Genomic DNA, 18,147 nt, shown 5'->3' with positions numbered 1-18,147 from the left:
GGGCCCGCTGTGCTCGGTAAGGGCTACGTGATCCCAGAAGTGAGTCAGGCCGCGGCTGCTGAAGCGATGCTCTTCCAATAGCTCTTCTTACAGAGTCTTCGGATTGACTGTGAGCCCCACGTGGAGTAAGCGCCCTGCTTCATCAGCAGGCTGACCCTGAATCGGAGCTCTCATGCTGTTTTTTGGCTGTGCAATAAAACTGCATCAAAGCTGCACGTGTGTTGCAATGAAAATGGCTTTGGCAGGCAGAAAGGCCCATCATGCCACAGCTGGAGTTGCAACGCCTGTTAAAATCTCACTGAAGTTACTAAGAAAGAACACTTGTTTCAATACAGAGGGGGTAAAGCCTCCATGACTTTCAGAAGCCAGACTGGCTTCTCAGAGGTGGCACAATTACTGTTTACAGAAATTAGAGAACTTCTGCCAACACCTTGCACGGGGTAACTCTGCCATTAATGTGCAGTACTAAGCAAAAAGCTGGTAATGCAAAGGGCAAGAGTCCATTCTGGAAATGCAGTCATTACAGTCATAACAGAAGTAAAGGTAGTTTATATTCCCAGTTACTAGCTAGACAATGGAACAGATTTCACACATGACCTTTTTTTGTAGCTTCATTGCCCTTCTTTGGACACGCAAAATTCATGTAGTATGAGGTTTGTGATAATGCACAGTATTTTCTTAGAGAAGAAATGCCTTCAACTGTTCCTTCACTTAATGCAGAGATGTAGAAAATAGCTACACATTTGAAACTGTTTTTACTTGTTCATTGCTTTTTGACAAGAAACATGAATTATATATATACTAATATTAAACTCAATGTTGGTTAAGGCTCAATATATCGATGACAGTGAAAAACAATCAACTCCAATCCAAAACCAAGAAAGATCCCAAACCTCATCTCACAGTTCAGATGAACAATAGGCAGTAATTTGGTATAACTGTGAAAGATACAATCATTGGACACATTCACTGGTTTATCTATCTGATTAGAATGAAATATTTTGCATTCTACCCAGAAAACTTTTAAAAGTGCAACAAGGCAATACATGCATTTATCATGCTGTAACAGCATCTTCATTGATGAGGACAGAAGTGTACTTGCAGCCTGGAAAAAGGAAGTTCTTTTACAGTCACACATGCACTACACAAGACCTTGCCTAGACAACAGCAGAAAGCAAAAATTCCTTTCCTAAGTAGATCTAACAATCTAAGACAACATTTTCAAACATGACTGGCTGAAGTCCACAACTAAAATAAAACTAACGTTACTTTCAGTACTGCCACATTTTATGTATGAGTCACAGTTATAAGAGTTAATCTCAGTTAAAGGCAAACCTTCTGGTCTTCAAGTTTGTGTAGCTATTAAGAACGTGCTTCCCAGTGACCACTGTCCTCTTACAAAAATGTATTTGCTTTTCATCCTGAATGCATTAGCAACAACAGTATAGCGGTAAACCAAAGGATATGTGTAGGCTTTGCTCTGAAACATATATGGAATCCAGAAGAATAATTTGTCTGTGAAAGGTCATGACTAATTAGTACAAATAAGATAGTATATTGGTCTATATACCTACAGAGTGCATAATATGGTCCTCTGTTTAGTAATACAGAAATAAATATCACACTTTGAGTTGCCAAGTGCAATTTTTTAAATGTACAACAAACAAAACCAGAAATTGAAATAAGCAATTATCTTAATTTCATAAATAAGTCATAAAGAAAAAAAAAAGAAAACACTTTAATATTCCTTTTAAGAAATAAATTTATCTTTAGGTACTGTTTATTATCTCAAGCATGCCTTGTATAAAATGTTTTCAGATAAAAAATGTACAGAAACCAGTGATTATCAATACTAAGTGCTAGTATGGCAACTAAATTTTCTAGCTATATATCTAAAGAAATTAAATAGTTTGTCACTGTTTCTGACCCAAGAAAGTGAAGTACAATATTGCTCAAGAAAACCTAAGTTATGCAAATGCAGCTCATGTCACGGTGCCATTTTTGAAAAATACTTCTGTTTTTTTAATTTACTGGGAAAAAAATCCAACCATAACAATATAAATTCTTCAGTGTTAAAAGGCCTTTGAATGAAAGTTCTTAGGTACTGTGTTACTGAAATCCATCCCAGATTAATTGAAACTGTGTGAGCGTAACACCTAACAATCTGATACTGAGCAGTAAGAACTAAAGAACACTTACTCATTTATCCATCACTGATAACTTAACAAGACCATGAAGAAAGAAATCTATTACAGTTGCTTCAGTAGCAACAGCTATTAAAAATGCAATGAAGAGTAACTATATCATTTTTTGTCCATTTCGATGGAATCTGGAGCAATAGAACTGACACCAACTCCAAGGCTGAATCGTCTCAAAGATAATTCAGAGGGAGGAATACAACGTAGCTCTCGGCGAGATAGTGGTATTGGAGTTACTCCTTGAAACTGTGTTATGGTTTCTCTTCTGTCAGTGGCAGAAGGTAGCTGCAGATGAGATTCTGAAGGTTGAGCTTCATCTGTTCCTCTTCTGTCATCACCAGCACTTGACAAACATCCTTTGTTGCACCCAAATTCTGTAAGATGATCACCAAGCTCGTATGAATTCTGCTGTGCATTGAAACTACTTATTTTGTCTGTTTCTTTTATTTTCCCTGGTTGACTATTTGTTTTGGTGTTTAATGTTGACTTGAATCCTTCAGAAGCAACTTCTGCTTCATCTTGACTAGCTGTCTTGTCACCAGCACTGTGACCTGAAACAAAATTTGTCAGGAGACAAAGAGCTACAAATTACAACTCTTCTTGAATGCCTGCCATCAAGAAATATTAGTTAGTCAATATAGTTTTACGGTATCAGTAACTTGTAGTGTGAACGTGGTAAAAAAATTATCAGCACCTCATATTTTGTCCTTTCTATTAAAAATTTTGTCATCTACAGAAACATCAGAGGCATTAGACATTACTTTCCTCTGACTAGGTGCTGGTAGTACGAGCATTGGTGTTCTAACTTGCATCTTAGTAAGCAGTCTTAAAACAGCTGAACCATGGCAGTCAAATAATGAAATTATTTATCTCTTGAAAGCCTAGGACAACACACAAAACACACTCTGCAAATTTGACAAAGGGCTCTTACTATTGTTAAAGTTCAGCAACAAATTATAAAGGGTTTTTTTTTTTTTGTTGTACTGTACTGCAGCATGCCTCAAAATGTGTTCAAAAGAAAAATAACTAAATACAGAGTACTTTTTACAAAACTTATGGGTACAGCTATTTGAAAAAAAGTTGGAAATTCACAGTGATCTTCTCTCTTCTTGTCCTTGCTACAATTTGGCTAGGATGGGTGTTTCCCCAGACAGATATATGTCCTACTACATGCTTCTTTGTATACCAGACAAGGAATATTCCTTCCCACACTATTTATAAGCCAACTCTAGAATATTTCTGTTCACAGTTTGACAATGTACTTTATAGTAATGAATGTTTTGGCTCATTACACTGTGAAGGGCAAGGGCTGAGCCTTTATTCACTCTGGAAGTGACAGGAATGTGATCAGCATCTCTGCATTAGCAAGGTATGTCACTGCCCAAGTGGAAAGAAACAGAAGTATCTATTGGGAGGAAGAACCTGTCAAGCTGAGCCTTAAGAAGAAACAAATATTTAAAGATAACATGCTTACATTTAGTGGATGCCAATAATTGATGGGATGACTCTCCAGAGCGGACCTTCAATTTCTTCTTCAGCTCTCTGCTGGTTTTCTTGTAGAGAAATGTGTCTTTTTCCAGTTGCTGGACATTTACTTCACAGCCTTTCAAGGTTTCTGCAATACCTTCCCTATCTTGTTCTAGGACAAGTAAAACTAGTTTAAGAAGCAAATATTTAAGTGCCAAAACTCAAGATGCCCAACTAGACAGAATATGTGTTGTATCAAATATTTATGTAATTGTCAGTAGACCATTTGAATGGTCGTGTGCACACAGAAGTAGATCAGATAAATACAAAAATAATATTTTTCTCAACCGTTCTCCAGGAATATATTATAGTTCTCCTCCAGTTTCAAAGGAGAATCAACATTTTGTTGTTTTGTAACTGTAGCAGTGTTACACCAGTGGTTTAAATTCTTGTTCTGTTTTATCTGGAGTTAAACATGATTCCAGCATCTAGAACCTCATACTGTTGTGGTTAAGGTAAAGTAATTCTACTATCTGAGATGTTCTGAATGACATTGTAACTAACTGTTTTCTCAAATGCCATGCCTTGAGATAGTCTGCTCCCAGCACTTGATATAATGAAAGTTAGTTACTGGGAGATTGTCAGTGATTAATTCCACACTTTCAGATACTAACTTCAGTGATTTGCTTACTAAGGCTAAAAGAGAGGATGTACAAATTTGTAGAAAAAAACCCCAACCCAACAGCTTTCTAATGTGATTATGTACTTTTACGTAAAACAAATAAAGAAAAAAACCAACAACCAACTGCTACTGTCCTCCGTGACAGAATCCAAACCTACAATAGAGCTATTCGGGTGGAGGAGAAAAGAAGGTTCATTTCTGTCATTTTGCATGTCTCTAATGCAATAGTGCCACCACCAATACCTCAAAAGCACAATACAGCCTTCTTGATCCTATGTTTCTTCTTAAATAACTAAAAATAACTAAATACAGAGTATTTTTTACAAAACTTATGGGCACAGCTATTTGAAAAAACTTGGAAATTCACAGTGATCTTCTCTCTTCTTGTCCTTGCTACAATTTGGCTAGGATGGGTGTTTCCCCAGACAGTTACATGTCCTGAACTACATGCTTCTTGGTATACTAGACAAGGAATATTCTTTCCCACATTATTCTTTGGCAAGACCAAGATCTAGAAAAGGAAGGAGGCAACCAATTTTTCCACGATGTCACTCAGTTTTCTCTGATAGTAAATTCTCAGAAAATTAGGATGAAATTATGTCTTATAAAGTCAAAAGGGAACAATATGCTAATTTTTAATAAAGCTGTAGCATAATACTTTTCTATACAGCCTTTCAGTTAAAGCATTCTATAGGATCTTTACAGTATTTTTTAGATTCTAAAGAATCTTTATAGGTCCTTCGAATCCTAAGTCATTAATTGTCCTGAAACTACTTAGCAATCATACACATCTGGGGAGGAAGCTGTGTCATGCTTTTGGAAGCGTGGACAAGGTGAATGATTCACCTCATGTTACACAGGAAGGCAGATATATCAGCTAGGCTGATATACAGACTTCAGGAATCACACTATTGTGCTTCATCCACTAGATGAACCTAACCATTCAATGATGCAGTTCTAATTCAAACAAAATGCCTGTAAGACTGACAGGTACTTATGTCCAAAAAATTCCTAAGGGACACGTCTTGAAATAATGACTGCATTCATACAGTAGAAAGAGGGCTCAACACAGACATATGTAATGTGTAATAAAGGAAAAATACCTGTAACTTACGTGTTTCTCGAGCCTCCTTTAAAGATTCCAGTAGTTCCTCATTTTCCTGTAGTAATGTCTTTCTCTGGTCCTGCAGTGTATGCGGTTCCTGATTCTTCAGGCTAAATACTTCTTCATCCATCACTACACTCTGCTACATAATAAAAGTTCAGTTGGGCAGAAGGGGACATATTATTCTTATAGTTTGAAAATGACAAAAAAGACCCCCAAAACCTCATTTGTTCTTAAAAGATGTTATCAGAACTGCTAAATTTAGAGGTATACATAGCAAATTGCCTAATGTGGTTATGTGTGGTTTCTAACTCACTGCAGCCGAGGGAGGACCCATGCTGGAGCAGACAGATACTCCTGAAAGAATTGCTGCCCATGCTGAATCAGAAGAAAGGTATGAGGATGAAAGAGTAGCAGAGAGAAATCACTATGTACTGATCATATAGTACCTTCCTATGTTCATGCACCACTCAGCAGTGAAGGAGAAGAGTATGTAGTGAAGAAGTGAGATAAGTGGAAAAGGGGGCAGGTGAGGACAGGTGTTGTTTCAGTGTTTGCCTTTTTGTTCCTGAAGTGCTAGAGCTTGGACATTAGGCCCAAGCCAGAGCTGACCTACAGATGAACCCTGTACTTATTTTGTAGATAATCACCTCTGTGCTAATTGGCATTGTGTGAGGTTTTAATTATAATTTTAAACGTATCAGTGATTTTATCATGCTTATGCTGTTAAACCAGATATTTTAGGGAGTTTTGCATCATCTTGTGCAACTGACCACCAAAATATGGCTTACACTGATAAAACGTCTAGTCAAGATATCTTAGGGAACCCTTCCAACCTTGTCCTGGGCTCTGGCCAAGCCCTGGTCTAGGTTGGTTGGGGCTTGTACCACTAGATGTTTCCACACAAAGAGGTATGCAGGTCATTTTGACTTGCTAATGTGGTATTATAAAGGCTGGACCCTCTTACAATGAACTTTGGAGACCTCATTTACAACTGGATGCAGTGCGTAGGATTTCCCAGTTGCCAGGAAGGGCTCTCCAGATCCTTGCTGCAACCAGGGCTCCCCAGCCACTGAGAACCTGGATGATGGGAACGTATTAGGGGAACTGATGATGTTGTGATTCTGAATCACTACAGCTGCTTCCTGTGTAGTAATGATTAGATGCACTGCCATGCTTTGCTTTGACTTTGCTATAGTATTCTAGTTTTGTTGTATTTCTCTTTAGAAGATATTGTATATGTTTGTTTGTAGTGGTCATTGTATCATTTTTAACCTCAGCCAGTAAAGACAAGATAACTTCTTTGATTGATTTGGTGTCTGTGTCCTTTGTGCTGTTCTCATGGTAAAGCATAAATTGGCAAAACAGTTCCTCACTACCAAAAAGAGTAATTAGCATTTTTTTCTAATTGGAAATAAATTAAATTATTAAATAATTAGTAAGCAATCCTCCTGTCTTTATCTCAATGCACAAGCCTTCTCATTCCTATTCTTCCCATTTTCTCTCCCTGAGTCCTCCTGATGGAAGAGCAAATGAGTGGCTGGGTGGGAGTCTAGATGTTAGCTATCATGAACCCACTATGCCAGTATTTTTATTTTGTGCAAGACAGCATTATCCAGGTAATCATATCTGTTAGCAAAGATAACATGTATGTTCGTAAAGGTAATATGTATGTACACACAGGAATAGGTTCACTGTTTGCTATTTAACCTGTCCCTGCAAGCCCTGCTCTAGAGTCTGTACTGTTTCATTTATTTTAACCTGTCCTTAACCATCTCCTCGTGGTTGTGGATGGCATACTGACCTGGAGAAACTTAAGTTTAAACTCAGTTCTTACACTGTTTTGAACCAGGGAAACAGAGATTTAAAATAAGCTACAGAAGAAAACAAAGAATTAAGTAAAAAGCTGTGATTTAGATAGATGGAGAATAAAGAAAATGATTTTTTATATTCAATTGTCTGATAACAATCCACAGGCGTATCACAGTTTGTTATGCAAACTGAATATGGGTGGATCTTAAAAATTTCTAACTTGTTGGAGCATTGTATCCTTCTTCTGTAAGACAGACTCAGATTAGGTTTTCCATCTTGTGACAGAACTTCATTCACTTTCAAAGTAATGTACAGGTATTTTAAGTTATAACAATATTTTTCATTTGAGTGCTTGCTCACTTTCCTTGCTCCTCTCCCCTCACTCCCAGTGGGATCGAGGAAGAGCAAAGGAAGAGTAAAAGCAAGAAAACTTGTGGGTATAGAATGAAATATTTCAGTAAGTAAAGGTGAAGTGGAAGAAGACAGAAAAAACCCAGCACAAATAATGCAATGAGCAAGTACTTGAAAAAGATCACTTATTTCTTCCCACAGGTAGAGAGATGCCCAGCCAGCTCCTGAGCAAAAGACAGCTAGTGTACCTAGAATGTTTTGATTATATCATATCATATCTATTCTCCTCTTCCTTTTTTTTTTGCTGAACATGTCAGATGATGTGAAATACGTCTTTGGTTGGTTGGAAATACCATCTGCCCAGTTGTGTCCCCCTGCCCTTGCATGCACCACCCGATCTGTTCACTGGGTTGGCAGAGGGAGAAACAGAGACAGATTTGAGGATGTGCAAACACTGTTCAGCATGACCTAAAACCCTTGTGCATTTTCAGCACTGTACTGCTCACAAATTTAAAACATAGCACCCCACAAGCTGCTATGAAGAAAATTAATTCCATCACATCACAGAATCACAGAATCCTAGGGGTTGGAAGATCATCTAGTCCTATTCCAGTGCTCTGTCACTCTCACAGGAAAGAAGTTTTTTCTGATATTCACATGGAACCTCCTATGCTCCAGTTTGCATCTATCACCTTTCCAGGGATGGAGGTGAGGCTGACCAGTCTATAGTTACCCGGGTCCACCTTCTTGCCCTTCTTGTAGATCAGGGTGACATTTGCTGTTCTGCAGTCCTTAGGCACTTCTTCTGTTGCCTATGACTTACCAAAGATGATGGAGAGTGGCCTAGCAATGATCTCCATCAGCTCCCTCAGCACCCTTGGGTGCATTCCATCTGGTCCACCGATTTATGGATGTCCAGATTGCTCAACTGATCCCTAACTCAATCCTCATCTACTATGTCAAACTCCTCCTTTATCTTGGCTTCTTCTGGGGCTATAGGAATCTGGGGCTCCTGGGGAAAGCCTGCAGGAGTAAGGACAGAGGCAAAGAAGGCATTCCACACCTCTGCCTTCTTTATATCCTCTGTCACCATGACACCCACGTCATTCAACAGGGGGCCTATATTGCCTCTAGTGTTAGTTTTGTCAGCTATGTATTTGAAAAAGCCCTTTCTATTATCCTTGACCTGACTTGCAGGGTTTAGTTCCAAGGAGGCCTTAGCTTTCCTAGTTGCCTCCCTGCATCCTCTGACAACTGTCCTATATTCCTCCCAAGTGACATCCAGATCCAGTACAATCTCCACTCCATATTCCATACCTTTTATGTCATGCTCAAGTCCCACATGCACAAGTGTCCCCCCAGTACAACCTCATTGACCTTCTGTACCTTCTCATCCTTTGATTTATACAGAAGTATCATTCCCTTAGTCTATGGGTCACTCCTGTAAAATATACACAAAATGTTCCTAAATTGTTTACTGAGTTAATTTAGTCCATGACTTGCATTCTGTCTATTATGTTGGTCACTCAGGAGAGGAGAGGCACATTGAGTTACTGGACATCAAAACCAGCTCTGGCTGCACCTGCCCATTTTTTTTTTGGTGAGGCTTGTTTTCTGCTGGTTTAGGTGACTCTGGCTGCAGTACTTCCTAAAATACACAAGTCAAATAATGGAATATTTCCCCCCAGTGTTCAATCACTTGAGGTACACATCAGATTTCCTCATCATGTGTACCTGGGTCCTTGAGCAAAAGCAGTCCCACAAACATGTTTGCCTTTTCCCAAGGGAGGAACAATCCAGTCTGTCTTTCCCAGCCAGTTCTCTACACACACTGTATGGACATTATCTCCTTCTCTAATACAAAGAGTTTTTGTTTGGGCAGGTCCAGGTGGGCTAGGTAATCCTTTGATATTAATTAGCCAAGTGGGTTCTGCTAAATTTACATCCCACTGCTGACATGTCCTGGTGCCCATTGCTTTCAGTACGATTTTAACAGTCTATTGCATCATTCAGTCCTTCCAGAAGCTAAAGCATGAAAGCTAATGTGATACACCAGATCAATGCCATATTTTCTTGGTCAGGCGCTTATGAGATTGTTTTATAGATGAGTCCTGTTTTCTGATTCAGTGCCTCCTGGGGTACCGTCTCACCACAGAACTTGCTTTCCAAGGTCCAGGACAGAGATTTAAAACAAGCTACAGAAGAAAATAAAGAATTAAGTAAAAAGCTGAGATGCAGTTCCATAGCAAGGAAGGGGAAGAGAGATTTGCTTTGAATTGCTGGAGCCTCTGTGCCAGCCAAATACATAATTGTTAGGTTGCTGGTGCCACACAGACCATGGGCACTGGATGTCATTTGGATCTTTGGGGGCCTGATTATTGTGCATGTAACTACAGACCACCTCCCACTGCTTCCCTCAGACACCAGGTACTTTTCTCTGTGGCAGTCCACTTGCCTCACTGGATTACCATACCCTCCTTAAGAGTATACCCTGTCTTTGTGCTCAATAAGAGCTGTGGGTGGCTGCCCCTCTTCTGATCCATCTGCCAATCCCACAGTTCCTAAAGATGGATCCCAGCTGTTGTACTTCCCCACACAGTTCCAGACTGTGACCCCCACTATCTTAGCACTGGAGCAAACAGGTAGCAATTCTCTCATTTTCCTGACAGACGGTATCTTTCCACCTATCTTGCAGCTTGGTCACGGATAGGGACTGAGTAGTTTCCATCTCTTAGGATTTGTATCTCTTTCCTCCCCACCCTGCTGCAGATTAGGCTGCTTTTGATTGTTCCTCTCTCTTCCTCTCAGGAGAAGATGCTTCTTCTATTAAATGAGTGACCTCTCCTTCGACTGTTTCCTCTAGACTACAGGAGCAACTATCATGGTTGAGTGTTCAGTCCCTAGTTTAGTGTTTGTTCATGTGGTTTCAGAGCAGGAGACATTCTCAGTGCCTGTTTGTGGGCTCTTAGACTGAAAGACCGTCTAGCATCTCTGTTAGAGCACTGGACAGCAGTTTAATAGGCACTGACCAGGTCCCAACACAGCCTTAGAAGTCACTGTGTTTCACCTCCCTTCCTTCAAATGGTGCATTATTTTGATGGGTTTACAAGCCTGTTCAGGCTTGAGATCCCAAGCTAATGCAGGCAATAACAGCCCCGTTCACCTGCCCAACTCCTCCCATACCACCTCAGAGATCAATTGCCTTAGAGGATGCTCCTGTGTGGCATCCCAAATTAGTTGTTTAACCTTATGAACAATAATCAAAATCAGAATCACAACACACACAAGCATAAACAGTCTGATTACATGAGCTTATTGAAGGGACAGAGAAGCCTCAGTTACATAAAGGCTATAAAGGCCTATCCTGAAGAAGGGGGATAGATGCCATTCTTTCCTCTCTCCACCAAATGTCTCTCAGAGGTGGAAAGGGGAATGATATAGTTGCTGGTTTTGTTAATGAGACAATTCTTGGAGTACTGGGACATCAGCGACACAAGACCTAAATACCAGATAAGGCTGAAGGCCAGGGGTTTTATCAAAGCTCTCCCAGGCAAAGGAAAATAAACTGATAAGCAGCACAATAAACAGTGAAATTTGGAAAGAGTCATTAATGACTCCTGGAGCCTGTTGTACAGCTAGAAAGGAAATAAGCATTGGGATATTTGAGGAAACACGTAAGTCAGCACCTAAAGTAAATATGCCAGCATCATGATCTGCCGCAGACACTCAAATAACAACTAACCAGATATAACATCTAGAAGTTTAATCCAGCACATTTTAATAAAATCTGTTACTACCTCAAATGCCCTGAGCCCCACATTGGAAGCCAAGAAGGACTTTGTGAGTTAAGTCCAGTAGACAGCTAAGCACACATAGCTTCTTGCTCACGTTCCTTCTCAAACCCCAGGAGGACTGGGAAAGAGCAAAGGAACAGTAAAAGCATGAAAACTTGATGGTCAAAACAGAAATTGTACAGTAAAGGTGGTGTGGAAGAAGAGAGAAAGAAAAAAAGAACAAACAAATGGTGCAAAGGCAACCAATCACTCACCACCTCTCAAGTCTGACTGGTGCCCAGCAAAATACAGCTAACCTCCCTAAACCTCCTTCTCTCCCTTTTAATTGCAGGGCATGATGTCATGTATGGGATGAAATATCTCTTTGGTTAGTTTGAGTCATCTGCTTTGTGTGTCCCCAGCCTCTTGTGCACTCCCCAGTCTATACCTTGAGGGCCAGAGGAAGCAACAGAGAAGGCCTGACACTGTGCAAAGGCTGTTCAGCAAGACTTAAAATGTTAATTGTTATCAGCATTGTATCGGTCACAAATCTAAAACAAAGCACCCTACATGCTCCTGTGAAGAAACGTAACTCTGTCCCAGCCAGACCTAGCAAGCTGGCATAGATAAAACCAAAAATCTAAGGAATAAAACAGAATCATCTTGAAACTGACTAGTCCAAATATAACACAACCTATCTCTATCATGATTAAGATGATGGTCTATTCAATCATCCATTAAAACAAAGTTACATCCCAGGGATTAGATAAATGAAATGACACAAAATTGTGAATTAATTTAAAATGCCAAATTAAGTACAGGTAAGCTTAACGGTTTTATATATTTTGAAACTGAATTCAAGTTTTAGCAGACAGCTCTTTCACACAGATATTTAAATAATCAACTTATAACTAAATACCTCATGTTTCTTTAGTTCCCTGTTTAGTTGGAGAATTGTGATGTCATGTGGCGCTTGGCTGGTCCCAGTCTCTGTGTCAGTTTCCTGTGTGGTGAGAGCTTCCTTCCTTACTTCCTGTATCATGGTGATCAATCTCTGCAACCTGTCCTGCTGGCTTCTTTTCAAGCTAACATTATTGTTCAAATCAACCAGAAATGAGAAGACTTCATCTACACAGTTTCTATAATTCACACATTGAAACTGAAGCTGGGTGTTCTGCTCCTGCAGTGACCTGACACAAATTCTTTCTTGATTTAAGTCATGTGAACACTGCAAAGCTCCTAGAAGCCATCTCTTTTCAAGTTCCATTTCATCAGTCTGGTCATGATCCAGGTTGTAGTTTACAACTACTTTATTTCTAATGTTTTTGACTCTGTTGGCATATTTGAGGGAATGTAAAGATTCATGTAAGTCTGATGAGGATGGACTTATACATGTTATCATGACAGTCTTGGAACTTCCTCCAAGAGAGTCTTTCAGAATATGAGTGATTTTAGCATCCCTGTATGGAATATGTCCCCTTTTCTTTTTTGGGTCTCCAAGGGCTCTGATGACATTTCCCAAGACAAGCAGACCACTATTTATCTGAACTGATTCTTTAAAGCGTTCACCAGTACTTCCAGTCTTTGTCACCCTCTCTGATCCTGCCAAATCCACAAAATGAAACTTTGAAGCAATCATTGGGACTGATTTCCTAGATGAATCCTGTGCAGCATCAGTCTTTTTTTGAGATTCTGCAGACTGTTTCTGACAAATACCGATGGTGAAAACAGCATGAGATCGACTAGAGTGCTCATTAACTCGTGTTCTGCCTGTGTGACGAGCTGAATTGCCACTTTCCAACAGGCTTATCACTTCATCTGCACATTCTACTTGAAATTCCTTAGCACCAACAATCACTTCAATCACCAAACCATAGAAAGTAAGAATAATTCAATTAATCTCAAACTCTTCAGCAAGTTTACTGCAATTAGGAATAGTCAAACTATAAAACACAAATCATAGAAACAGACAAGCCTGCATTATTATGAACTCATAGAATATAGCTATAGAAAAAATGAGACTTTGATATGTGAAAAGCATGAGACACAATACAGCTGAAACCTGCAGATGTGTAATATATTGGTGTATTGTGTCATAGCATTCGAAACAATATCTTAAACGTAATACACAGCTTTACTTACTTACATATTACACTAGTTCAAAGGAGATTTTGCCAGTTAAAAAAAAAAAAAAAAAAAAAAAAAAAAAAAAAAAAAAAAAAAAAAAAAAAAAAAAAAAAAAAAAAAAAAAAAGACTAAAAAGAAAAAAGTTTGTAGTAGAAATGATTCCAAGCCAAGGGTATGAACAAAATTTCCACTCTATGTAACTCAGGTAGTTGCACATTTTGGACAAGCATCTATTAGTAATCTAATAATGTGGAAGTATATTTCTACCAAATACTCCTACTAAGCATATTTTTTGTCCTTTGTTTTACTGAAGGATAGAAAACAAAGCACCATCAACTGCAGCTGACTCAAACTGCACTAAAGAAGAGAAACAGTTCAAAATATATTGCAGGTTCTGTATGAAACAGTGACATTGTCTGCAAGTTTCATGCTGAATTAGTTCCTTCTGCCAGCTACAGACAAGAAACACATGCCAGCTCAATGCAAAATAATATTAAAGCAAACACAACCATTAAAATATAAAGATAATAAAATAAACCAGATTATGCAGTTTCAGAAAAAAATATCTCTGCAGTAGATTCTTCTAGCACTTTCATGTAGTACACAGAAGAACTATAGGCTAAGTGTTAATTTCAAAGCCTCCAAAAAATAAGAGATGCTCCTTTCAGTTAGATGTTTTCTTCCACTTGTTTCAGAGCGAACAGGGGGCAGATATTTACAACTTAAGTAAGCTTAATTTTGAAGGTAGAAGCAAATCTTTAACCTGGAAATACTTATTTAAATGAATAACCACAACATTCATAATGAATAAGCTCTTTCAAGAAAAGGTTAAGTGTAATTTGGGCACACAACTGAAAATAAACACATCAAATTTTGGAGCTCAACTATTACCTATAGTTCCCTTTTTATCTTCTTGGATACGTAATTTTTTCACAGGTGTCTCCAACTCCAATAAGTCTCGAAGTTCTTCCTTGTAAACCTCTACATAAGATACTTTCACATGGAAGTCAACATTAGGGTTTTCAGAAATATGCTGAAATAATTCATGAATAGCCCGTGGAATTATGCCCATTTCATTCTCTGCAACTGATGCTAAAATACAAGCAAAGAAGTCACAGAAGCTTGCAGTCATTAACAGGATTCAAAGTAAAGTTCAAAATTACATAATGTTATAGTAAATAAAGTTGTGAAAAATATGGAAAAATTTAAATCTATACTCCTCAGAGTACAAATTTATTTCTACTCATTGTGGTTGGCTATGACATCTCAAGGGTTTGAGAAACTATAAATTCCAGTTAATTTAGCAAAGACCATTACTAACTTGCTGAGACAAAGTTTATGACCAACATTTACAGTAGTTTTATATTTTTCAAAGCAGATATGGAAAACTAATGCCAAACTTTTTTTTTTTTTAATATTCAGAATAAAACAATGCTTCCATAAAAATATTTGTGTTTCTTATTCAAGAACACAAAAACTAACTTTGTCTGCAAAAGAATACAAAGTATCTTTCTTCCTTATAGAAGAAAAAAGGGTTGCTTACATAAAATTATGGATTTAGTAAATATGCACATAACACCAAAATTGCTGGGCTACAAACAGCTGTAGGTTGTGACATCCATTACCTAAATAATTTGGCTGGCAATGGTGCTTGCAGTAACACTAAATAATTACTACTGAAGGGAAGACAAGTGAAGTTATAGCAGTAGGCACAATTAAGAGGCCAAATGTTTGAGATCCAACAAGGTCAAGTGCTGGGTCCTGCACTTTGGTCACAACAACCTCAGACAACATCACATGCCTAGGGGAGAGTGACTGGAAAGTTGCCCAGAGGAAAAGGGCCTGGGGCAGTGGTCAACAGCCATCTGAATACAAGCCAACAATGTGCCCAGGTGGCCAAGAAGGCCAACACCATCCTGACCTGCATCAGGAATACTGTGGCCAGCAGGACCAGGAAAGTGATTGTCCCCCTGCACCTCTAGTACTATGTTCAGTTTTGGGCATCTCACTGCAAGAAGGACATTTTGGTGCTGGAGTGAGTCCAGAGAAGGTCAACAAAGCTGGTGAAGACTCTGAAGAACAAGTATTATGAGGAACAGCTGAGGGAACTGAAGTTGATTAGCCTGGAGAAGAGGAGGCCAAGGGGAGACATTATCACTCTCTACAACTACCTGAAAGGAGGTAGTAGCAAGGTGGGGGTCGGTCTCTTCTCCCAAGAAACAAAGGATAGGACAAAAGTTAATGGCCACAAGTTGCATCAGGGAAAGTTTAGATTGAATATTAGGAGTATTTTCTTCACTGAAAACATTGTCAGGCACTGGAACAGGCTGCCTAGGGCAGTGGTAGTCAACCTCCCTGGAGGTATTTAAAGATGTGTAGATGTGGAAGTTAAGGACATGGTTTAGTGGTGGACTTGGCAGTGCTGGTTTGATGATTGGACTTGATGGTCTTAGGGGTCTTTTTCAACCTAAATGATTCTGTGATTCTAAATAAAAGGACGATTTTAATATCTACCAAGAGGCTTAAAATAATATATTTATATCCATTTGGAATATATAAATAATATATTTCTACGATACCATAGAAATACCTCTCTCTCAAAAAAAGAGCAAAGATTGAACAAGAAAACAAAAAAAAGCAGTTGTTTTTAGGATAACATAAATGTAGCAAGCATTTCAGAAACACTGCATGTTAGAAAGAAATTCTAGTTTAATTTTCGAGTTAAAATGGGGATTGAAAATTAGGAGTCAATAAGTAATTTTTTGCTTTGATATTTTGGTCTCATTTATGAAGAATTTGTTTTTAGAACATCTTTATCATAATTTTGAAAGCATTTTTATTTACTATACCTGTTTTCAGTAGCCCTTAAAAATTCTGCAGCATCATCTGCTGTGTATTAAATATTTAACTAGCACGAACACATTGTTCACCAGTTTAAAAAACAAACAAACAAGCAAGAGACTTCCTACAACCTACCAATCTGTCCAGTTCCAATGGTGTAAGTCTTCCCAGAACCTGTTTGTCCATATGCAAATACTGTAGCATTGTATCCCTCAGTCAAGGATACCAGAAGAGGCTTAATGCAAACAGTATAAACTTCCTCTTGGGTTGAGATTTCACCAAATACAAAATCAAAAGTGTAGGCATGTTCCTTCCTAAAGAGAATTTGTTGTGTATGTGGGACTGCTCTCACACAGACTTGGTGGTTATCATGTACTTCACTGGAAAGCAGAGGTCTGATTCGAACTGCAACTTTAACTGGGATCTCTTCCATGCCAGATTCCATCCCTCTGCTCCCCACTCAGTAGTCACACAGTCATGTAACTTCTACTGAAGTAGAAAGCTGACATTTCCTAAAAAACACATAAGCACCGTTATACTCTCAAAAAGTACCTGGTATAAATGCAGCTATATTAATAACTGTTAAATGGATTTACCAATTAATTTTACCTATATTAATTTCCAAGCTAGCAGACCTCAGTCTGGAAGTTGCCTGGTTTTATGTCTGAACATAATGCAGCCATAGGAAGCAACAATATCATAAGAGCTGCTTAAATAAGGCATATGCTTAAAATGAACCCTCCCATTTTCCTGTTCCTGCATTCATCCTGAGTAGCAACACAAATTAGTCAAACAAAACCTTTTTCTCCAAAAGTTGTATGTATACACACATGCATGTTATACAACTTTCTTTCACTTAAAAAAGCACCAGGACTTTGTAATTCAACAAGCACAGAGAAAGCAGTGGTGTTGCCAACCAAGGAGATGTGATTTTAAATGTAACCATTACACATAAAGCAATCCTCTGATTTTAATCCACATCTTTAGGCATGTAAGTTATTATTTTTTATTAATTATATCTTTTAGCAGCCATGGTTCCTTCTACTGCTCCCTGCGTATTCATTCTTACAATGGAAGCCCTGTAAATACCCACAAGTACCACTGTAAATATCAAGGAATAGCTGCTCTTTACAGCTGTCTTTCGTGAACATTCCAAAATCCACAGGTACCAAATGCTTCTAGATCCCAATTTTGTTTTTTTTTTTCTTCCTTGGTAATTCTTAGAACCTTTGCAGTGCGAAGGAAAATTCGTGGGACTTCCTGCCTGCTAAAATCCCAAACATTGCCTTTAAGAAAGCTTTGTCACCAAACAGGCAAAACTCAGCAGCTAAGCCTCCAAAATTCAACTTTGTTGAAAACAAACAGCTTTAAACAGTTGTCTTCTGGTTGCAAAGAGGAAAGTTTTTGCGTTTTGTTTCATTCTACCTAGTTGGAGAACTTGGCCAGCTGAGTTGAAAAAAGCAAAACGCCATTTAATTAACTGAGCAGAAGAAAAACAAATAAGAAAAGCACGAGATTGAAATCAGACTCGTATCATGAAGGCCCCGAGCATCAGAGACAGCTACATAAACTTACTAACTACAGATTCTGAACACGTTTTTGAAGAGTTCTCTTTTTATTTACCCAGGTGCATCGTTTTCCTACCCCCTAGAAAGCACTGCTCTGAAGCGCCAACACTCCCCTCTCCCTTTAAAAATTGGTATTTAAAGAGTGATTAAACCAAGCCACAGGGAAAGAAAAAGGACCTTTCACTCCAAACCTGAGAGGGGCCGGGAAATTGTACGGCCCCCG

At 38.6% G+C, this 18,147-nt stretch overlaps 1 protein-coding gene across 1 annotated transcript; it reads right to left on the bottom strand.

The window, feature by feature from the left end:
- Positions 1–2,303: 2,303 nt before the first annotated feature.
- Positions 2,304–16,801, bottom strand: KIF27 (kinesin family member 27). Its single transcript, XM_009995475.1, has 7 exons — positions 16,492–16,801; positions 14,407–14,607; positions 12,308–13,245; positions 5,451–5,594; positions 4,014–4,128; positions 3,673–3,852; positions 2,304–2,749 (listed from the first exon to the last, which is right to left on the bottom strand). Exons 1-7 carry the CDS (start codon positions 16,799–16,801, stop codon positions 2,304–2,306), a joined length of 2,334 nt encoding a protein of 777 aa, XP_009993777.1.
- Between the last annotated feature and the right edge of the window lie 1,346 nt (positions 16,802–18,147).

This window comes from Chaetura pelagica, unplaced genomic scaffold (genome assembly GCF_000747805.2).
Source record: "Chaetura pelagica isolate M959 unplaced genomic scaffold, ChaPel_1.0 scaffold473, whole genome shotgun sequence".
NCBI classification, from domain to species: Eukaryota; Metazoa; Chordata; class Aves; order Apodiformes; family Apodidae; genus Chaetura; species Chaetura pelagica.
This window is presented reverse-complemented; position numbering and strand designations above follow the sequence as displayed.

Excerpts from the sequence above, each read along its gene's own strand:
- KIF27 (XM_009995475.1), bottom strand. The coding sequence starts at position 16,801 with ATGGAATCTGGCATGGAAGAGATCCCAGTTAAAGTTGCAGTTCGAATC. Across the intron at positions 14,608-16,491 it reads CATTGGAACTGGACAGATTG|CATCAGTTGCAGAGAATGAA; the intron begins GTAGGTTGTAGG and ends CTTGTATTTTAG. Across the intron at positions 5,595-12,307 it reads GGGAACTAAAGAAACATGAG|CAGAGTGTAGTGATGGATGA; the intron begins GTATTTAGTTAT and ends TTTATTATGTAG.